This window comes from Anser cygnoides, chromosome 1 (genome assembly GCF_040182565.1).
Source record: "Anser cygnoides isolate HZ-2024a breed goose chromosome 1, Taihu_goose_T2T_genome, whole genome shotgun sequence".
Classification (NCBI taxonomy): Eukaryota; Metazoa; Chordata; class Aves; order Anseriformes; family Anatidae; genus Anser; species Anser cygnoides.
Genome location: NC_089873.1, coordinates 74440512 through 74457757, shown reverse-complemented (window position 1 = coordinate 74457757; position 17246 = coordinate 74440512). Strand labels below are relative to the sequence as shown.

Below are 17246 nucleotides of genomic sequence, written 5' to 3'. Positions count from 1 at the left end.
TGGGGCACGTTGGGAAGGATTAGATGACTAAGCCTCGTGGAGCAGATACAAGCAGTTGGCACCTCTGCATGGTTAGCAGAGAGTAAGGGATAGAAATTTGCATTTCCAGTCAGTTTGTGGGAGTGTTTTAGTATTTAGTAATTTTCATCTGGAAGTGTCTTGTCAACTTCCCTTAAGCATTGTGAGTACAAAGTCAAAAAGACGGTGATGTCCTTATATTTGTAAAATGTGATGGTAATTGGTTGTTTCTACCTTCTACCATTACACTGTTGAAGTTCATTATGCAGAATAGTGGCAGAGTGGTGTCACTCCTGCATTATCCATCAGGGTGCTGGGATGCATGTTTGTGGAGTCCAAAAATTGTTACAGCTTTGCTGGGGGAAACTGGGTATGTAATCTGGAGTGGTGGAGATGTATATTTTGTATTTGTTGATGTGGCACTAAATCTTCAGTGTTTACTTCCAATGATGAGTTTAGCAATTTGCAAGTTTTATTTGAAGGTAAAGAAAAAGATTTCTAGAGGCCTTTCTTTCAATATAAGTTGTCACTACATTATGATTTTTTATATGTGTTCCAGTCAAAGAAGGAAAAACCCAACAAGCTGGAGTTGTGTAGTTCTTTCTTGTTACACTTTTTTGTGATGTTCAGATGATTCCTTCAAAGATAAAATCTAGGTCTTTGGAGAATTGTCTTTTATTATCTTGTCAAATTGGCAGAGCAAGTCTATTCTCACTTAAAACAGGTAATGGTTAGTACCTTCATGATGGAATCAAAGAAAGAGTCTAGGGGGGTTAGTCCAAATGCTAAAGATGCCATTTGTATGGCCAAATTCTTGTATTCTTCTTGTAAGAAGCAAAATCCCCTCAGGGAGGGATAAAGCCATTACCACTGGTATGACAGGGCTTCCTTGCTTGCAGCTTTTGATGAGCCAGCAAAGATTATTGTGGAGAAAGAGTAGGATTCAGCTGCACACTTTTTCTGGGATCTGCTGAGGAAGGCATTGCTGCGCACTGCGGAATGAGAACAAGGTGGAATGAGTGCAGTGTCTCCCTTGAATTCCTGAGCGTCTGCCTAATTGATGACTCACAGGCAAGGCTTAACGTAGCTCTGCCTCAGATATAATCACTGGTTCATTTTATGTGAAGAATTTTCTCTCTCAGGAGAGAGGCTGTGTCATGGGTATTTTTGTTGATTGTTTCAACATTGACTGCCTCCTTGAAATGTTCATGAAGTGGTAACAGGAAAGAAGAGGTGGATTCATCTCAGAGTTAGAAACGTTCTTTGAGACAGTGGACCTGAAAATGAAAAAAATATTAAGAATTATTATAAACCAGCTCTACCAGCAAGTTGCAGTGTTGTTGCTTTGGGCTGAAGCATTAGCCTTTGAGGAGATGGCTAGTTTGATCTGGATGTGTGTCAACAAGCGTTCAGAGACAGAACCTGTACACCTTGCAGGTGAGAGTATGTCAGGAGTACCCTCAAAAACCATGGGAGAGGCACCTGCAACAGGTTTGGCTCCTTCCACCCTCCACGGCCCTCGAGTAGTATACCATGTGCTTTTGTGCCATCACAATGTATCTGCCCCATATATGCTTAAAGTACCCTCCTTAGGGTATGCGGCACATGATTTTCATTTCATGCTGTAAAAAAACACCAACGTGATGGGCTGCAGCAGAGCTCTCACATTATTTTAGAGACTTCCAAGTGAAAGAAACACCAAAAAATGATTTGTTCTCACTCAGCACATTACTCAGTGTGGATGTAGCCAGTGTGGGTCTCTTGACCTGAGAGCCAGAACACCAGTCCCTAACCTTGCTGCATTTACCTGAATCCAAAGGCAAGCTTCACTGTCCATCTACCATCAGGGTTATACCTAGGTCTGTGCCACATCGTTAGCAGGGTAATCATCATTGTCCTGATTGTTTTCCCTCATCGGTTACTTTGGTGGTAGCTTGCTGCATTGCTATATGTGATTCATACTCTAGAGAGAATGATGTGTGTTTTGCGTAAGGTCATGAAGCAGGCATCGTTGTTTAATCTGATGACTTTTTAGTCTTGCGTTGTGAACTCAATCTTTTGAAAAGGTAGTTATGGCACCAGTATGTTCTTATTAACAGCCCTTCCTTTATCCAGCCCTGCTTCATGACCTTAAAAAAAATTGTACCCTTTAATACTGGCAACATCATAGTATCTCTAATGGCCTAGGAGGGTAAAGGAAAGACTGGAAGGAAAAATTGTACCTCTTTTTGGAAAAAGTTAATATGGCTAGGGAGAAAATGCTAAGCTTTTGGCACGTGTGCTTCTTCATGTCTCCCAAGGAAAACACTCATCCTGCACGTGTGTCTAAAGGACTTTATATCCCCTGATGGCTGAGCAAGAAGGCTTCTCTCTAGGTAGAGCACTGAGGAGAGTGGGACCATGCAAAGAGGCAGACGGGAACAAAACCTTCATTACTGGGTAGAGGGCAACTGGACTTTATGCATATACTAAGAAGTGCTCACATGATTATAGTGTTTCTTAGATTTTTCCTTTACTGCCATCAGACTTTTCACAATACTACTGAGCTGCCTTTTCAGGAGGCCCTATGGCAAAGGCAGAAATTGAGAGGTACTGAGAAGCAGAATTTTTGTTTTCCTCTTCTACTTGAAACTCTAGCACACAGGATTATTTAGCCAATTCTTCCCCATTCTACTCCAAGGCGACAACTTCAAAGCAGCCTGCATGTCACAGTATGTGACTGTATGGTCTTCCCATGACAGATTACTGCTCATCAGCAACTACAGCCATCAGCCCGGAAAGAACTGGCTGAATTACCTATGTCAGGAAGAACTGACTTTCAACTTGCTGGCTCTTTACAATAGCAGGGAACCTGTCAGATAGGACATCCAGACCTTATTGGGCTTTGGATACCAGACACGCAATGCAGGAGGGCAGAATATACACAAATTCCTTGCCAACATCATACAGGGAAGAATTATTTCTGCTACCCGGTTTGGGGTTCACATCTATAGACATATGTAGGACACATCATCCAGGTACGGAACAGATTTCAGTGCTGTATGTCTCACCTACAGCCCATTTTCACCTCGATAGCTTTAGAGGAATTGGATGAATGTGGAGGTACTTGGAAGTGAAGTGGAAGAAAAAAGTTCTTTTAAACCCTTGCAAACAACTTCAGAACTTTGGAGGTTTATTCTGTAAAGGATGTAGCACAAGCAGATGGAATAGCTGTTTCTGCTGTCCTTCTCTGCCCTCCAGCAGAGATAACAACAGATTCCATATAGAAGACTCAACACAATTATTTTTCCTAGCATAAGGAAACAGTTCAGTCTTTTCGCTTGAGTTGCTGAAATCTTTTCTTGTGGGCACAGACCCCAGTAGTCCCCTGACTCTCAGCTACATGGTCAGTCCTGAGGCTATTAAGAAGCTACTGACGTACCTGTGGTCAGGGTCTATGCCCATCATTGGCTCATCCTCAGTATGGGGGAGTCTCATCTCCCAGTCATGGGGCATGCATCTGCACATACCTATTTATGTTTATATCTTTTCAGGTTTCGCAGGAGAGCATATATAACAGAATGACAGCATCCAGCCTGGCCTGCGTCTTTGGCTTGAATTTGATCTGGCCGTCTAAAGGAACAGCCTCGCTGAGTGCTCTGGTACCTCTGAATCTCTTCACTGAACTACTGATAGATTTCTACATGAATATATTCAACTCCCGAACAGTGCCTGGTGAGATCTTACCTTAATGCTCCCAGAAAGGGAAATGAGGTTAGGCTGCCTAAGGAAAATGTCTCCGTGCCTCAACTGGCAGGAGCTTTATATTCAGTTCCCTCTCCTATAAAAAAAATACTTTCAGTATAAAGCTTCTATAACCTTCCAGGTACCAAAGACATTGAGAGAAGCACACTGCCCCATGTGTTCCTCTCAAATGGGAGAATATGAACATTCAAGGACCTACAGGTCAAAGTGAATCCCCTTATTAAACTTGAGTAGTCAACTTGAGTAGTTGACAAAAACTGATATGTTAAAAAAAAATCGTGACAGTAGGTGACACTCTGTCATTTGTTTAGGGATCTGAAGACCTTACTATGTGACATTATTTTCTGGGGCCATGCAGAGCTAAGTTCTGGACCACACCTGACTATACAGCTTTTTTGTTGTTACTACTATTACGTGAATACGAGTTTGTTAGAAATTTCTCGAAGTTAATAAAGATGGAATCAATTTTTAAGATATTAAAATGTCTAGACCTATTTTTCCCTATATTTAAGTGTCTTGTTTTACACAGAAAGGTGTGTGCAGTTGTGGCACGTCAGGCTTGCTGCTGCCATGGAGAATGAAGTATTTCCTGGATAATATGAGCTGTGCAGACAGCTAGCTAGTTATGCTTGCAGGTTTCTAACATATGCAGTTAATCACTGTACCTACACATGCAAAATGTGTGGAGGGTCCTTTTTATTACAAGTTTAAATGAAGAACAATAATCTTACATTTTTGCTCTTGGTACTTGTAACCTTTATCAGTGGAACATTAGTGAGTGCATAATAGATAATATAGAATAGCTTTGAGAAAAGTACTCCTTATGTTTGGGCTGCATGCCTTTGCAGTTTAAGTTGATGGAAATTTGTTCTTCAAATTGATTTCTCTAAAAAGCAATAACAGCAACAAGTTGGATAATGTACCTAATGCCATTATTATACATTTTAAGTCTGTTATTAGACTCAATGTGAATAATTAGCCAACATAAAGGGAGATTTTTCAGTGTTTCCTTTCTAACTATGACATTGATATTGCTTGTATTTGATGAACTCTAAACCACTACTCTTTCATTGTTTAACACTGATTAGTGTGGGTTGGTGTAATGAAATTATTGGTGTAATGAAATTTTGCTTGCAAAGCAAAATAAAATTAACCAATGGTTAAAAAAAAGGTAAGCAGTATTTGCCCTAATGTTCACATCTTCCTGCTTCTACAGAACTACAGAAACGGAGGGACTTCAATAGAACTACTTGTCTCTGGAGGACTATTTAGACATCCCCTCCTCTGCAAAAAAAAGCCACTTTTTATCCTGAAGGTTCTAGCTAGTTGATGGTTTGTACTTCTTGCCTTCCTCTCAGCAGTTATGAATTGCCTCCCTATGTAATGGGTTTAACAAAATCTTATTGCAGTGGGTAAGGATGGTTTGTTCTTTTCAGCAGTTTAGGGAAATAACCAAGCATACTGAGGGCTGTGTCATGCTGGATGTGCCAGGCCTTCATTTGCCCAGTAGGTGTCACCTGTGGCATTAGACAATGATTAAAATTTGAAAAATACAGAGGCTTTAGAGCAAAATACGTTAGGACCAACTTTCCACATCATAGTCGTGTGTTTTCAGTAGTTCGTCAAGTGTCTTAAGGACAAATTTTTGGCTTTTGAATATTTATGAGTAAGAACCACGTATGACTCCTATTTAAATATAAAATTCTACATAGTACAAAGAAAATAATTAATATGTATTCATGATTGTTGCATTTCAGCAAAAGGAGGTTGCAAAGGACACAACTGTCTAGGTTTTGTATTGCAGTTAATCTCGGTTTTGTCTGAGTTACCAGTGACAGCATCATAGCTTGTGTTATGGAAAACACACAGTTCTGCTCAGTGCTGTTCAGTGATTTGGCAGAGCATGGTTCCGTGAATCAGCAGCATGTTCTTAACAGAGGAGGAATTTGGCTTCGAGCCAGTGGCTGAGGCTGGGAATCAACAAAGCCTGAGTATTTTTCCACTCTCTGACCTTGGTAAAAATACATATGCATAACATTTAGTTTTGCTGTCTGTAAAATGAGGTAGCACTTGGCATTAGAAAAGTGCTTTGAGATTAAATGCTGATAAGCACTATAAAATGCTTGTTTTCCATTTCCCTTATGCTCTTCCAAAAATCTAGCAGTATTAAATGGCATTTTAAATGTAGTAGTCTTCAGACTACACTGCATAATGGGAATGTGATTACTGGATGGTTTTAATATACCAGATCGCAGTGGGGTGAAATCCCTAGTTCATGGAAGCCAGCATTGCTCGATGGGGGGAGATGGGTCTACCTTACAGACATAGTTCTCCAACTCATCCTAGGTTGGGAAAGAGCAGGGATTGCAAAAAATGAGCATCCCCTCAGCCAGTTTGCCTGGTTGTAGACACACCAGCTGCTAGTTAGAAGCAGTCACTCCTTGGTATTGGTCACATACCAAACTGTAGGTCTTTCTTTGAGTGCTTTGTGAGCTACCATTTCCCAGCAATTTATAACTCTCATTTACTGAATGAAGAGCAAAGTGGCGTTTTCTTCTTTCGAGGTGGCTTCTTTCTTTAAAGAACAGATAACATCTGTTATCCCTTGGTGTGGATAATTTGTTGCCATGTAAGAAAAATAGAGGCTCTGGTTCTGGTTGCCGCTAGCGCTGGTGGAGGGCAGAATGGGGCAGGGGGACAGTGTGCTCCCGCTCCCCATCACCTTCCTGCCTCCCCTTTCGGCAGCAGCAAGCACCAAGTGTGGCAGTGACCTCCACCCCAGTCTTTCCATGCCAACTTGTTCATCACAGGTAAGGAACTTTCCCAAATCAAAGGCACCTCAGTAGCCAAACCCTCCTGATCCCAGCTGCTCCCAAACACACACACCCCCCCCCCCCCCCCCACCCCCACCCCCGATCCCAAAGAAACCGGCAAAATCTTACATCTGCCGCAGAAACCCCCGATCTCTGTCCTGATGTCCTGAGTGCCAGATTTAACTATGACATTAAATCAGCTCTCATGAATTATTCAGAAGGGTTTGGAGTGAAATTCATGTTAGAGAAATATATGTTTCAAATTTCCTGACTTTAAGAGGAGTCCTGGAGGTGTCCCCTGCAGATACTTTGATAACAGTTTCTCTTTACAAATGATAATTGCACGATTCAAGCTTTTGTACAGTGTGGCCTTGTGAACTCTTCTCTCATATCAAAGAACAATTTTCAGATCATTTCCATAGCAAAAAGAAAGTGCTTATGGAGATGATCTGTTGGAAACACACATGCTGGATTTCAGTTTAAAACAATAAAATGCAGTCATGGAATGAGAAATCAAGTGTTACCTAGCTGACAATATACAGAGAATAAATTGCCTAAGCATTTTAGTTTACTGAGCTGTTAGGAGTTGAAAATTGGTCCCAAGATCAGTCTGATTATCAGGATGCTTCTAGCAACAAGCACTGAAGGGGGTAGGGAGTACTTTTCTACCCTGAATCTATGAAGAAATGGAGGAGGATTGAACAATATGTCATTAACTGGGGGGGGGGGGGGAAGGGGGGGGGAGGGGGGGGGGTGGTCTTTACAGTTCTTACAAAAAACTTCCATGCATGAATATCACTTACGTGTGAGCTTTTGATCTCTGTCTTTATCCATGCACAGGCTGGAAAGACATTTCAGTATATTGCTACCAAACAATTCCAATGTCCTTCAACATCACCTAAGAGCAGTGGGGGATCCAAAAGCGGTGGGGTGCTACAAATGCTTTTCTCCTGCTTGCAAACTGGAAAGCTCAAGAAAGTGCTCCACTAACAAGTGAGATTTCTTAGGGCTTCAGCTGCTGGCTTGGACAGTGAGCTGGCCTAGAGACTAAGAACAAAACTTCCAGATACCACCAGAAAAAAGAAAAAAAAAAAAGAAAAAAAAAACGTTTTGGTCCTGTTGGCACCTAAGAAGCATAGAAGCATTACCCCCAATTGTCACTCAGCAAGAAAAGAGTAAAGAGTCTTAGTTTGCCTCTTGAAGACAGAAATGCACAAACACAAAATGGACGTGGGACACAAGTTCTCCTGCCTCTTCCTAACTGGGGTCTATTGTCTTCAGTGTTTGAAAGCCATGGTACTTGTTTGCAGAAAGACCATGGCCCTGACACCCTGGCTATTCCTCTCCAGAACAGCTGGCAGAAGTTTTGCTGATTGGGAAAAATATTTCAGCTGTAAAGCGCCAACTCCACAAAAATAAAAGCAACTCAACAAAAAAGAAAATTTTCTTCAGAGGCTTGGTTTTGGTGCATTGCTGCTTTCCATCACTGTCTCTTTTTGGATGGCATCACCTGTCTGCATGCAGCATTGCAATTATTGTTCGGAGGCAAGTAGGGAATCCTGCTGGAGCTGGGGGAGAGCACACATAGCTGAGTGAGCATTATCGCCGACTTTTTCTGTGGCCCTGATTTCCCCATGGTGTAATAATCTTACAGAAACTGCTTTAATGGCTGGTGATCTGCCTGCAGTTCCCAGAGCGTGAGCTTGTTGGTCACAGGGTGCGGGTTTGTGCCGGTTGTTTGTAGCAGCTGGGTCTGGTGCCTGACCCAGACACTCAGGTGGCAAAACATTTTTCTCAGGAACACATCCCCATGTGCCAACTGGTTTGTTTTTGTCTGCTTCAAGCCTCTAAGCTACTGTTAGCCCAGACATGATTGCCAGCCTTCTCAAGCTTAACAGGGAATCAGGATGTCTATCCTTTTGGTTTTTTTTTCTTTCTATTACATGGACCATGCTCCCTAATATTGAAATGTGCTCTCAGATGATTTTTCCACTTCACCATTTAATCACCACAAGAGCAGTTTACAGCCTCTTACTCTTCTGCCGTGAAAGTTATCCGCTTAATTAATGGGACAATAACAAGTGACTGTAAAAGGCCAAACTGCATCATCCTTAGTGTCTGAACTGAATTTCTGCAGCAGTCATGTAAGAGTCTTCCAGTGGGTGGATTTCTGTCACTTTGCCCAACTGTTTCTTCAGCCAAAGCTATAGAAATAAGGTGAATAGTTTTTCTGTTTTGAAAACTTCCAAAGAAACACATTCTTCTCTGTTTTACCTGCCAGCATTGTCTTGTTTTTTGTAACATATTTCCTATCCCATCAAAGCTGCATCCTTCTGACTATTCCCTTTTGTGTCCATTTTCAGTCTGGCAGCAGTCTGCATAAGTTGGGGAAAGCAGTTTTCAGCCTGCCATGCACGTCCCCTGCTGTGTTTTTCTGGGGATAGGGATGGTTGGCGGCTCTCGTGGTTGTTCTGCAGCAGGATAAACTGATGAAGCTATGAGAGGTTTGGTTCTGCAGGGAAGTTTCTAACTGCAGTGTCTGAGTGAGTGAAACTGCCCAAATCATGTTTCTTTCATCTCTGAAGCAGATAGATGGTTATACTTTTGATAACTAGATCGAGCTTTTATATTTAATAACCCAACACGTCGTGTGATGAAGGGTGATAAGAGCAAGGATTTATATTTCTCTTTCCCATCTGTCTCAGTACGTCTCTAGAGCTCCCACAGCTAGCTGGGCTACCAAACAGCAGCAGCCAGTAGCCCCCAGATGCTTTCATGTGGTTCCTTCTGTATGGAATAGTTGATGCTGCTGCAAAACAAATATACAAGCCAGATGTTGGAATATTACAAACCACCTCTGCAGAAGGATTCGTGGGCCTCTGCTATTCTGAAGCACCTCAAACACTGTGTTCAGTTTTGGGCTCCTTACTACAAGAAGGATATTGAGTTGCTCAAGTCTGTACAGAGAAGAGCAATTGAGTTGGTAAAGGGGCTAGAATACAAGTCATATGTGGAACAGCTGAGGGAACAGAGTTTTTAGTCTGGAGAAAAGGAGGTTGAGGGGAGACCCCCTCACACTGTAGAGCCACCTGAAAGGAGGCTGCAGCAGAGTGTTGGTCTCTTTTCAGATGCCAAGTGATGGGACATGAGGAAATGTTCTGAAGTTGTGCCAGGGAAGTTTTAGATTGGACATTAGGAAGAATTTCTTCATGGAGAAGGTGGTCCAGCATTGGATTGGGCTGCCCAGCGAAGTGTTGGACTCTCCATCCCTGGAGGTATTCCAGAGATGCATGGATGTGGTACTGAGGGACATGGTTTAATGACGGGACTCGGTAAGGCAGGTTGATGGTTGGATTTGGTGATTTGAAGGTCTTTTGCAACCTAAAGTCTGAATAAATCTTTTTTTTTTTCTACTCTGGCTTGTGGCTGAACTCCCAAGCAGTGCTGCAGCAGAAGGGTTTCAGAGTCCAGTGTGCTCACTGGCAGGCCTGAGGGTTAAGTAGCCATAGCACAAGGCCAAAACAAATCCATTCCATTACAAAATAACATTACAATTCAGAAAGATAATATCACTGTCTTCTGCACCAAAAGAGATTTTACCAAGTAATATAAATGAGAGGACAAAAATAATGAGAGGCTTTGTAGCGCTCGCTCACCAGCCCTGACACCCAGCATGCTCCTGCCGGGAAGGAGATAAACACTCCATTCTGTGCATGTCACAGTATCACAACTTCTCGGTATAATTACCACTTGAAAGTTAATAGGCCTCTGCTCCCAGCGTGACGGCAGTGTTTTCTATAGTCACGGCATGTCTGGAATCCACGGCCATCACTGGGGGCCTGGCTGTGGAAGCAGCAGCAGGCAGGACAAGTGGTTCAGGGCTGCTGCAGAAACAAAGCAGTTTTGCTTTAGGAAATCCAGATGCACTGCAGAAACTGGTGCAGCAATGGAGAGGGAAGCATCTGGAGCCAATGCTGACCACACACTCTGTGCTTCATGCTCATCACATTTTGGGTTGGGGAGGTTTTGGACTGAACGTGCTCTGTACAGAGTTAGTTCAACCATAATGCATTAAATCCTTTGTTCGTTTCGTGTTTAAACGCAATCCTTAGACTGAGTGTGCATATCAGTGTATGTGTATGTCCGTCACAGCAAACAGCCAAAGCTGCTCTGCTACAGTCTGCTTTTGCCAAATATAAAGGACTTACTGCAAGTCAATTATGAATGGGCTGACATACTCAGTGTGTCAAGATCTTCATAAACCCATCTTGTACCAATCCTCCTTTGATCTGGCCAGCAGGGGGTCGGTCCCAAAGCTGAAGAGCAGGAGAGGAGCCACCAAGAGTATGTCCCAGAACGTGTCCCACACACTGTCAAACACCAGCACTTGCATGCTGGGTGCTTTCCTCTTGCTTCTGTGCACTCGGGCATCGCCCAGTGCAAATCAACTGCTGATTTGGTTTCTGTGAGTAAATGGTCAGCTCCTGGGGGGAGGATTTTTCCGAGGCACTTATGCTGGACCTTCACAGCAGTGAACTTATCCATTGGCCTGTTGGAGGGGAAGCAGGCCCCAATGAAAGCACAGGGTAACAGCACAGGAAGCTGCTCTGGACAGGCACCATCTGTTGAATACCCACCAAACACTGAGAAAGGGAAACGTTGCATTGCCACTGTGGCTGGCTGGCGGTCTCCACCTGAGCTGTGCCAGATGTGCTCCCCTGAACACCCTACTGATGGCCTTCACCACAGTCATCACCAACATCCTCCTCATGAGGCAAGCCTCAGTCTTTAAACCAGGCATTTTGTCTGTGCCTAATCCCATTTAATCCTTTCCTTGTATGTTGCGAGCAAGGCTGGCTGATAAGCTGATATCAGCACATTGGTATGTTTCATTCCCATGTCCTCCCTCGACCAGGACTTTGACAAGCATTTTTATTTGCTGAAGATTTTCTCCTTCATGTTGTACAGAGAGAAGTTAAAAAGATGACTGAAATACCCAGAAATCATATAGTAAAGAGAGTCAAATTAATTATTAAAAAAATAGTTATTAAAAAAAAATGAATTTCCTTTGTGGCTGTTTTTTTCTCTGGCTGTACTATTAGGAGCGAGCTATCAAAGCTGACTGTCATTAGTTTAATTCAGAGTGACTTCAGAAGGCTTCTCCAATGCTGATCGGTGCCTGATGGCTGGGCCTCTCCACAGCGCAACATCTGTGAGCGCTGCAGCCAGCCAGGCCCCACCAGGCCGCTGCAAAACCCTGAGATGTTGTCTCTACAGGGAGGTTTAGGGGAGGAATGGAGGAAAAGCAGTCTTGGAGCATGCCTATTTCTTAGTCTTTTCTTTCTCCAGGCATACTCAGTTGAAAGGAATATTTTATTATTTTATTTTATTTTATTTTATTTTATTTTATTTTATTTTATTTTATTTTATTTTTATTTTTATTTTATTTTATTTTATTTTATTTTAAATAAGATAGACACAAGACCTGGAAGTCTGAGCCCTTAGAGGCTCAGCCATTACCAGTGCCACAGTCTCTGCTATCGCCCCTACCACCAGCCTCTCACTTTGTGCTTTCACACAGCAGCAAAGAAACCCAAGAGGAAAGGGCTGCAAAACTGCTACACATCAAGCGGTTCAAATAAGCAGAGCGCTGTGTGGACAGATGTAAAGTCCTGGCTACTATTAAACAGAAAGATTTCAACCCAATGTAGTCTTCATGTGCTGCTCATTGCCCATCAAAAACTTTCTCTGCAACTGCCTTATTTTGGAAGTATAGAGCCTGGGGCTCAAGGAATTAAGCCAGCTGAATTAAATCTTATTTCCTCAGTACAGCTGCTTGGCTTGGTCCTTGTTCCTGCTGACCACACTACTCCATGGATGCCACCTCAAACCCTAAGGAAAGTGCTTAAGCAAGTGAATTTATCTTGAACGGGGGTGTAATGGTGATGGTTTGTGGACAGCAAATTCTCCATTTGGGCAGGTCTGCAGCCAGCCTATTCTGAAGGTGGACACTTGGATCTCCAGTGTTGGTAGCTCTCCCTGGTTTAATGGTAGGACCCCCAAAGTCAGATCCCTCCAGACCAAAGTCCTGCAAAGGGCAGACTGCAGAGGTGATGATAATCACCAATACTAATCCCATCCTGCAGCTTTCTCCAGAGGTCCAAGTGGAGAGCAGTGGAGGACCTCAGTTACAGACCCTGCAAAGTCGCCCCTGCCCAACACATAGCTTGGAAGGGAGGGCTTGTGCTCCAACAGAGAAATAAACATTTATGTTATTTGGTAATAGTTCATCTCAAGGGTACACAGAGACTCACTGGCATTTGTACAGGGATTTATTTGTATTTACAGTTCTACAGCACTGAGTCAGGGACAGAAATGTTTACCCAGCTCTGCTGTGCTGTTAAATTCCAGCATGGGGGGGTTCACCACAGAGAACTGCTATTTCTGCACTGGGGGGGTCTCTGCTTTTTTTCAGGAAGATTTGTGGAATAAATGCAAATCAGAGACCACTGCGTCAATGCCCCTGGCAGCAGTGGCATCTGCCTGTCTTTGATAACGATTTTTTAGTGGGAGCAAAGTATGTAGAGTGAAATTAAAAGCTCTGTTTTGTCTTTTTGTCTCACCATTATTTCATGTCTGTGTGCACGGGGGGGGGGGGGGGTCTGAAGCATGGATGGATGCTCAGCACCCATGGGTACTCAGCACCCTTGCCCTGCTGGGTGCTGTCTTGGCCAGGCATGAGGCAGGCAGCTTGGCGGAGGAGGGGTCAAGTTTAGGCTTTGCTGCTTGTACATGTACTAATGTCTCCGCTTTGAATGCTGGTGGGCGTCAAACAGGCCTTCGTACTCTGGGTCTACAGATGGTGCTTGTCTTGTGGATAATTAAACACTTTTTATTTTTAGTTATCCCCCCCCCCCAAAAAAAAAAAAAAAAGATTTGGCTTAACATCCGTCAGCTATTAAAGAAGTGAGGGGTAGGGAGGGACCCTCAGCTATCAAGTCTGTGTTTCTAAGGGCCTGGCAGCCCGACACCATTGAGAGCAATGCCTCTGCCTTGCACTGACTGTGGAGAGCGGAGGCACTGCCCCAAGGCTGCCCATAACAAAACCAGAGCCTGTTCAGAGCCAGGAGGTTCAGCAGCCACAGACCTTCACAGTGGCTCCCCTTCCCCTGCTCTCACTGCCCAGCTCCCCAACCCACTGTGCTGGCACATCAGCCTGAGCCCAGAAAGGCCAGCCAAATGAGCTTCCTCACCCAGGGGGTGGTTGGGCACTGGGACAGGCTCCCCAGGGCAGTGGTCACAGCACTGAGCCTGACGGAGTTCAAGAAGCATTTGGACAATGCTCTCATACATAGGGTCTGGTTTTTGGGTTGTCCTGTGTGGAGCCAGGAGTTGGACTCCATGATCCTTGTAGGTCCCTTCCAACTCAGGATATTCTGTGATTCCATGACTGGAATAACATTATATTGACCACGCTGCAGGGGTTGTGACCTGTCAGATGTTCACTCCCATTGCAAGGAACCTCCCAAGCCACAGTGAAGTTTGATATTTAGGGTTTCCTGGCAAGTTTGCAGCTAAAAATGAGGTGCCACCAACCTCCTCCATGTTCTAGGAATGGGACCCAGGAGTGATGCCGTGGCGGTCTAGGTGGCACTCATAAATGAAGCCTGCTATGTGTGGGGGACTTGTTCCATTTATTTTTTGCAGTTGTGAAGCAATCAAGGAAGAGGAGAAGAAAGTAACGTGTAGTCAGTGGCTCATCACAGTTTTTTATGAGGGAATTTCAAACTATGAGAAAATTACTGAGAGTTGTGCAAATGCACTTTAAACAACATATTATCCAAACCAGAACTCCATTTTTCTCAATTTGCTGCTTCATGCACTTAGTTCTAATGTCACCCCTTCTCAATTCACTGTGTTTTTCTTTAGCTAAGAAGAAGAAATATTATTTCCATAGCCAAAAAAAGCAGGAGTGGCCCCAAGAGGTAGATGAAGACAATAGTGATTTGCAGCACACAGGGACATGAAGCCCAACAGGGTGAAGGATGCCCAGGCCCACATCTGACAATGGCACAACCCTTCCACCTCCAGCAGATACAGCTCAAACCACAATCCCGGGGTTCAATAATGTAGCACACATTGACAGAGGGAGGGACAGATGTAGTTCCTAAAGAGCTATTGGACTCACTGGTGAAATGATTGTTTCAGGACTCCTCAAATGGAAAATAGCAAGCCTAGCGTCTTTGATTTTCAGGGCAGCACCTTGGCCACGATTCTGGCAAGGCACCCTGAGCTCTACTTACACTTTCCTTTGGTTGCCTAAGAGGGAGTTAAGCAGATGCAGGATCAGAGTTCAATGAAGGAGCCAGAGCACCCGTGCTGGGCAGGCGGTGGAGAGCTCCGCAAAGTATCCACAGCCTCAGCAGGGGGCACGAGTATGCGGGCTAAATGAAATACGGCAGTCTCCACATGGAATGTATAAAGCACGGATACAGAAATGGTCGTGTCAGTTCACAGCTCAGCAACCAGCAGATTGCTTGTTCAACAGCAACTGGGCAGTGGTCAGTCCTGTTTTCTGTATGAATATTGAGGCTGTGTGCCACATCTCCAGCCCAGAGATGTGGTGCAAAAGTGAACTAAAATGTCTGTGGTAACTGCCTAGTAAGCAAGGCTGATAACCAAAGGATGGTGTGTAGCATTTCTGCTGCATTTAAACAACACACAAGTTATCTGCAAGCTGTCGGTACAAATGCAAACAGCAATTTCAAAGAGCAACAGCATCTTTTTTCTTTCTTCTCCCTGGCTAGAATCGCTATATGCCCGTGTACACTTTGTAGTATTTTTTTTCCCGTCATGACAATTTAATTTTTTGTTTTGCTTTTTTAAGGGAGGGAAAAAAAAAAATCCCAACAACTTTTGCTTTAATGATATACACCATGGTGAACTTAAAAGTGGCTTATAGAAGCAGAGGTTGGCATTTTCTGTTTGCACCAGTCATTCGCTAGTGATGAATCTCAGAAGCCAGACTTCATTTTCTAAGCAAAGTAAGCTGCAGTTGGCAAAATCTGATTAAAGTGAGCAGAGTTTCATCTGATGTGGCTGTTGCCACTCATTTCAGCATAATGCCTGCCATTATAACTACAGAGGACCTGCAGAACACAGAACAAAAAGTATGTATCAGTTTATAACACTCTTCTAGAAGTTTGAGTGTTACTAGTAGGCCATCAAACTGCTAGGAAATGAGCATGCAATGGTATGTTGACATGTAGAATAAACTCCTATATAGCTGCTGTAGTCTGCACCGTCATCCTTATGCAGCGGTCTAATAGAAATGGGAAAGGGGTCTGTGTTTCTTCCTTAAAGAGTTACTTTTTCTCTCATTTCTGAAGAAGGGGAGGCAGTGAAAGAGGGAAGAACAGGTGAAATTACATTTGAAGAAGTACAAATATAAAAGTGACAAGCTTAGAGACAATGTTTCATTCCAATGGCGATCTGCAGAGCAGCGCCTCTGAGAGATAACTAACAGTCTGTCATGTTAAAAAAGAGAGCTCTGAACCTGTGAAGTCTTGCATATCTTAAAAAATAACTTGCACTTGGAAAGGGAGGATGGGAACCCCACAGCTACTGATTCCTGTCAAAGGTGGTGCCTGGTGCCATGGCAAGGAACACAGCAGCTACCACAGAGTCCACAAATCTCCACCAAAACCTTAATTTAAATTACTATCAAACACTAAAGGCTAGTGTAAGTCTACAACTCTTTGCAACCATATTAATTATTAAGGCAACATGCAGAGAGTTCTGTTATTGTTAGCACAATATTGAGTTTATGGGTTAAGGTGGCGGCAGGGTGATGATGATGGTGGTGGTTACGTACAATTTCTGCTTTGTGGGAAAGGTTTCTTCTAGAATCGAAGCACCTTTAAGGAAAATAAGGGTGCCCTTCAAGTAGCAGAGGATAGGAGGGAGGGGGAAGCCTAGCTGCAGTGGAGGAGTTCTCAATCCCTCTTGCTAACTACAGCCTGAATTAAACTGTAACACAGTGCCAGCAAGTGAAAACAAGGTGGTGGTGGCGGTGGGGGAAACACATCCAGAAGCAACAGCCAAGCAAAAAAAATCCTGTCTTCTCTGGAAAACAAAACAAAACCAAAAAAAAACAACCAACCAACCAAAGAAAACCTTCCCAATAGGTGCAAGTGTCATTGCTGTGTCTCCTGCTCTGCATAAGCATTTGTGGTAGGTTTCATAGGGCTTTAACATTGGCTTGCTCTATTTTGGTTGTTTTATTGAAGTTGTGCCCCTTCCACCTTCCAGAAACCAGACAGCTCCTGCAAAGGACCTAACCTCTCATTCTTTAATTACTACATTTATACAGTGACTTATGAACAGCTTGGCAGAATGGGCCCACTGCTCTCGTCCCAGCATTGGACCATTGCCTGAATGCACCTAAATGCAAAGCCTGCGAGGCTGCCAGCAGATCTGCAGCAGCAGCAACCGTGTCTCCTCAGCCTGCGGCAAGTCTCCTTCCAGTAACCTGCCATGAGCAAGAACCCAAAAATTTTAAGATGGTGTTGGAGAAATGAGTGCTGGTTGCTTGCCCTGGCCTCTGCAGAAACTGGCCAGGAAGGGCTCACAGTGATGGGTCCTGACCAAGGCGAGCTGCACCCCTTCAGC

General features: G+C 43.7%; 1 protein-coding gene across 13 annotated transcripts in view; it reads left to right on the top strand.

Annotated features, from left to right (window-relative positions):
• ARHGAP8 (Rho GTPase activating protein 8) overlaps positions 1–4256 on the top strand; it is an 83892-nt gene extending 79636 nt beyond the window's left edge. For all 13 annotated transcript variants that reach the window (XM_048046869.2, XM_048046877.2, XM_048046870.2 and 10 more), the window contains one exon: positions 3552–4256. In XM_048046869.2, the coding sequence (XP_047902826.1) occupies positions 3552–3749 (198 nt within the window). In that variant the 3' untranslated portion in view covers positions 3750–4256. The remainder of the gene's footprint in view (positions 1–3551) is intronic.
• The last annotated feature ends 12990 nt before the right edge of the window (positions 4257–17246 follow it).